General features: G+C 38.2%; 1 protein-coding gene across 10 annotated transcripts in view; it reads right to left on the bottom strand.

The window, feature by feature from the left end:
* Nucleotides 1–2,131: 2,131 nt before the first annotated feature.
* The window catches only part of SEMA3D (semaphorin 3D), a 148,735-nt gene continuing 144,866 nt past the window's right edge, over nucleotides 2,132–6,000 (bottom strand). For all 10 annotated transcript variants that reach the window (XM_035549417.2, XM_035549422.2, XM_050716806.1 and 7 more), the window contains one exon: nucleotides 2,132–5,196. In XM_035549417.2, coding sequence (XP_035405310.1) covers nucleotides 4,783–5,196 — 414 coding nt within the window. In that variant the 3' untranslated portion in view covers nucleotides 2,132–4,782. The remainder of the gene's footprint in view (nucleotides 5,197–6,000) is intronic.

Below are 6,000 nucleotides of genomic sequence, written 5' to 3'. Positions count from 1 at the left end.
AATGATCTCAAGATTATAATATGTTATGTATCCTTACCTTACCAAGAAAAGAAAAACAAATACTGAAGTTCCTGGTACATTTAAGGGCACTCACTATTTTGATATACAGAAATAAAATCTTACAAATCTGTCTTATAGAATTTATAATAAAAACCCTGAAAACTGGATTACAACTGCAAAGAATGTCACACTTCAGCTAGCTACAGAAGCTTAGTTCAGGGTAATATTAGCAGCACTATGGTAAAATACTACAATGGAGACCATTTAAAGTTTATAAAATGTAACAGAATATATTAGAGAGACACGTGGGCTTAATTTTCCATTCACTCAGATGTCATTCCTTAGACCTCTACATCTCAACTACAAGAGTATGCAAGAAGAACCAGGCCAATATACTGTACAGGACTACCCATAGCTCTGGCTGTTTGACTACTAGACTGTAAATAGAATATAATCTGCTTAGGCTGTGATTTGGTTCCAATAAGATTTTAATCTTTGTTGTCAGTGGGAGCCTATCTGAACCTTAGCTCTCAAAATCATATTTGTCTTTTGCAATTACCCTCTATTACAAAATGAACATAACACATTCAAATATGTCCTGCTATACACATATGCTTATGTGACAACACTTTAGCAAAATCAATTTCCATTAGTTTCTATTAAATATTGATATTATTATGAGACACATGGACTAATTATATGAATAATGAGTAAAAATAACAAACAATTAATCGTTATCTGAAATTTTAAATGTAGATCAATACATATAATAGATATATTAAAGTGTTCATAGCATTTTAACTGTAGAGATCTTCTGGTCAGAATAGCACTTGAACTAAAGGAAAGTTGTAGCGTTTAACCTAATTACTGCATTATGAGTGACATGAGAACCAGGTCCAAAATCTACTTATGAATTGGAAAGTATTCACATTCCGAGGTTGATACCTCAAGCAAGTATAAGTTAAACTGCTTGGAGAGGAAAGTATTTGCTTATGGCATGAACATACATTCACACCTGTTGTTGGAACAGTTTCTAGTAATGGAACTACTTTATCACAATAAGTGTTAATACTTTATTCCTTTTTCTGCTAATCCCATTTTCTGTTTTATTTTAACCAACTGCAAGATTGCTACAGAGTTTAGGGCCCTGCTGGGCTTTAAAGATTATGTCAGTTTTCAGCATTTTTATAACTACGGCTCACATTGTGCTGGTTATTCTAGGAATCTGTTTAAAGCCACTGCAGTTCAGTCAAGCACTGGCCATTTTCTGAAGCAGGGTCAGTGGGAAGGTTTTGCTGAAGGAAAAGATAATAACTGGACTCCTGGATGAATGCATCCGTAAATAAATATCTATGCTGTACCATATGCAGTAAGGCAGCTGCTTAAACCTGCAGTTATTAAGATGGAGGCAACTTTTTTTTTCCACTGTGGACCAAAACTTTGTTTAACTTCTTTTTACTAGGCTCTTGCAGGAGGCAAGGCTTAGTTTCATTTTAACTATGAGCCTGTTGTGGCTCATAGCAACCCAACCAATATCCAAATCATCAGTTTGAAATTTAGTCAGGTTTAGGTTTTAGCCTTTAAATTATACACAAGATGATTTTTTTCTGAAAAGAAAATGATACTTTCCAATCCCCTACTGGTCTAGTTTCTAGTCTAGCTCATCCTCTAAACTCATCTCTGGGACTGCAGGCGGCTGAAAGACTCATGGTTCCTCCTGCTCCTACTCCTGGGTTTGCATTATGGAGTCCTACCTAACAAAACCCTGTTTTCTGAAGTGATCCTTGATATGTCCCATTCAATCCCTGGTCTCCAACATCCTCTGGCCTCCTTGGACATGTCAGATCTTCTGTGCATGAAGAGCTGTGCTAACCCTGACGGCTTTAGGATACATACCTCTTATCCAATGTATCAAAACAGAGACATTTATCAGTGCAATATTATTAAATATTCCCCCTGGGGTGGTATGAACCCAGTACAGACCACTGGTTTGGAGGATATTGAATTTATTTCCCCATGATAGAAGTGGCCTTATATCTCACTTGGGGTTTTATGCTACCCACACTGATGAGGTAATTTCTTTAAGAAGAATCTCATTGCAGCAACACTGGAAATAAAAGAAATGAAAGTTTTTTTTTAGAGTAATAACATTTTAATTCAACCATTTAAATCTAATGCTCCCAGCACTGAGACCCTTAGTCATTCAAGACTTCTACTAAAGTCAGTGGGGGGAGGGTTCATTCGTAGAATACATACCCTCAGTTATATCTAAACATAAATCAAGTAATTTAGTTTTCATGAAGGATGGAAAAAAAATAGAAGAACTGATTTGCTTCTAGGCAAACATGAGATGACAGTTTTCTAAAATTAAAATACTGTGTCACCACTGGTGAGAAGAGTAGGCCCTTTGTCAGTGCATGTGAATGTAGACCACAGCCTTGCTGTGATTCCACTCATTTACTTAATACCCAAGTAAGAGAAATGGGACTTTATGGACTGATAAAAATCTAATAAGGAATAACTGAGCAGGTTCTGTATGATGACAGTACAACCTTCCAGCCAAGAATATTCAGTACCCCAGTACTTTCACATTTACATGCTTTACATTTAGTAGTTTAATACCCCCCAAAAACCTCCTTTAAGTAGTCTTAATGGGCCTTAAAATCAAGGTACTCAAAATGATGAGTCTCCTGTGAAATGTCTGGCCTAAGTTATTTTGCAGCAAAAATGGCAAAAAAAAGTTCTCGGCGGGTGCTCAAAGTACTGTACTGCTGGTTAGTGTCTTCAGCATCAGTCTCTCTGCTGATTAAAGGTCCTGTGCTGAGAAATTCCCTCCTCCCCACAGAGCTTATAATATCTAGCACTCAGTGCTTTACACTATCAAAGCATTGTATGCATGCCATCTGATATTTCCTAATTAACTCATACATCTCCTATTTAAAAATAAAAAATAAAAAAATCTAAAATTAATGACATATGGTATTGCTGGCTTTTATACAATACATGCAAACTCAGCTTTTGTTTTTTACAGGAAGCGTGGGTAAGTTGAGTTCCCTTTCTGAAGTCTGACATACACATTGCTGTATCTGACTTACAACAGAAAGGAAATGAACAGTGATGAAAATGGTAGCTACACAGTTATCAACCCAGGACTGAATGTGCACACAAACACCAGCATGGGTAAGGGCAAATCTACAACTTTCTGAAGCAATGCTCTTAGTTCCTTAATGAGGTGCACACCAATTACATGGATTTCTCACAGACTTTGCTCTCCCGATCTGTAGAATGCATGAGAAACTAGTAAAGTCTGTCATTTTGGTATCCATCAAAGCTCTCTTCCATGTGAGGAAGTGGCTAATTTGTCATTTCACAGTCAAAAAGGCATGAAAGGCAAAACGGAGGACGTTAGCTGGAAGAGAAGAAAAAAGGGCTGTGACTCATGAGAAGAGACAGTAGGCCTGATTTTGAGCTTGTGTTTGTTGCTGCATATCAGGAATAAGTTCAATGAAATCATACTGATGTCAAATAGACAAGAATGAGTCCAGGGTTTCCTGCTTATATGAAAAGATTTACACTCCTACAACCAAAATATGAACTGAGGAACAAGGAGCACTTTACAAATGGAATCATGGTATATAGCAAATTTCTAACTTAGAAGTTTTATTTACACATGGACATCTTTTGTTTTATTTATTTATAATAAAAGTATTAATTCCAACAACGCAAATTTTCAACTTAAAAATACATAAGACCTTTGGGAGAAAATCCCAAAGAATACACATATCTGAGGAATGTCAGCTCTGTGTCAAGAGCACTGGTCTCAGCCACTAAATATCTTCCCTCATCGTCTTTTGTTTTAGCTTTCTTGTTGTCTTTTATTTTTCTTTTCCTCTGCATAAAATAAGGCTAGCAAAGGGCCAGGGAAACAGCCAGAGTAAAACACGCTGAGGAACAGGAGAGGTGCAGGCAAGAATCCCATTATTTGTTAATAGGATTTGTGCACATACCTCCCACACACCACTTAGGAAATTTACTCCCAAGCATCTCAGTGGCAGTTTCAATTAGAGTGAACATTTCATTTCAGCAGATGGACTGCAAACTGGTGGCTATCAAACTCTAATGAATAAGTGTTGATAATTTCCCTCTCTTAAACTATGATTATGCTTTCTCTCTCTCTCTCTCTTTTTTTTTTTTTTTTTAATGGGGAAAATCAATGTTGTCCCTAAGCCAGTACTTAATTTGATTTTTCGCTGAGCCTCTCTGTGCTAGCAAACCCCACCCATGTGCCTGTATACAAGCCCAGTGGGTAAATTAGTGGGTATTTTTGCAGATCTGTCACACATTTCTACCGTGCTTCTTTTTCAGAAAGATGCCAAAGAACTATGTATACATCTGCCCTCCCCTGAAATGGAGCCACCTCTGGGGTGGAACATGGCAGTAAATATTAACATGGGAACACGGACGCTAAATCCTATGTGAAAATTATGCAGGAAGTACAGAACACAGCTCGCGTAGCCTCAGGCTACCCAGAAATTAGCTAAAAGTGTACATCTTTTCTTTTTAATGAATGCATTCAAAATTATTGCCTGGCGTGTGGTACTCCGATAAGGAACATCTCATTTGGTATCAAATCCCATTGTACAGTCTTGTACAGATTAATAGTGATGGTGAGCTAACTGATTTCAATAAGAAGCAGTACTAATTCATAGGCAAGATGCACAACAACAAAACACAGTATTTTTTCTTTTTTGTGGAAAATGTCCTTTAAACAGTGTTTGCAAACTACGTAGATGGTGGCCTGGCCGGCTCATGGTGCCTTCGGTTTCGCTTTTTTTTCATCTCCTGCACATGCTTCCATTTGGCACCACCTTTGTTTCGCTGCCGCCGTTTCTCCCGGTGCCACATCTGTTCACAGTACTCATCCAGGCTAAAGCTGGGGCTGCTGACGAGCTGGATGTAGTCCTTGTACCGCAGCCGGGACTCTGTCAGCAAATCCCTCACCCGGCCCTCCTCGTCCTCAGTTTTCTGAGTGCTTTCCATTTGCCCATTCTCAATGACGTTTAAATTCAGCTTTACGATGGTGTGGACAAAGGTGTGTTCCTGGGCTTTGCAGAAATAGGCTCCCGCATCCCGTCTTTGCAAGCTGCGTATCAGCAGCCCGTGCTCGGTTTTGATGATCCTTTCGTCTGCCTTCAGCTGCGTGGTTGGACAGAGAAGAATGAAATACGTGAATTTCCTCAGAAAAAAATAGAACACGTGTCAGTGCAATACCAAAGTGGAGACAAGGCAGGGTGGGCACACTGCACACCCTGTCCCAGCATGAGGTGGGGCATGCATGGCTCAGACAGATACCATGAGATCCTTCCAATTCCTGAGTTTTTCTCCTAATTATAGCATCTGCATCAGTGACATTTCAGCATGCATTAGTAAAAGATACACACTGTACAGCTGAAAGGCCAGACAGCACCACTCATCACACCAGAATGGAATAGATAGTCTGCGTTCTCCAAGGAGGGTTAGGTGTTTAGTGCCATAAATCCCATTTGTTTTTTAACTGCTTTTCTTGAGGTATCCGTAATATATCCAATATATGGGGGTACTTGTATATCTGGAATGACCTGAGACATTATTGCATTAAAAATAACTACCACTGCTGATTTTTAAAGTGAAATGCTCTGATTTTTATCTTCTTCAACTGGAATTTATAAAAGGAAATTGATCCTGCCTTTGACTCACTGAGACGTGCTTAAAAGCACCCAGTAAGGTTAGATGACAACAACCCAGTACAATTATTTTATTGTTTTGACTATAAGATCTGTAAAGAAGAACTTACAGGGGAAAAAAAAAAAGAAAAAAGAAAAAAAAGAAAAAAAAGATTGCAAGTGAGAGCTGAAGTCTGTCAGCATGGAAATGCAGTTTCATTTATGAATGGAAATATTTCCAAAAACATAGTGTGATATGACATGTTAAAAAATAATGTGCACCTTAAAGTAATAACAC

Source organism: Cygnus atratus, chromosome 1 (assembly GCF_013377495.2).
Source record: "Cygnus atratus isolate AKBS03 ecotype Queensland, Australia chromosome 1, CAtr_DNAZoo_HiC_assembly, whole genome shotgun sequence".
Classification (NCBI taxonomy): Eukaryota; Metazoa; Chordata; class Aves; order Anseriformes; family Anatidae; genus Cygnus; species Cygnus atratus.
Note: the sequence above shows the minus strand (reverse complement) of the source record. Positions and strands in the feature narration are given on the sequence as shown.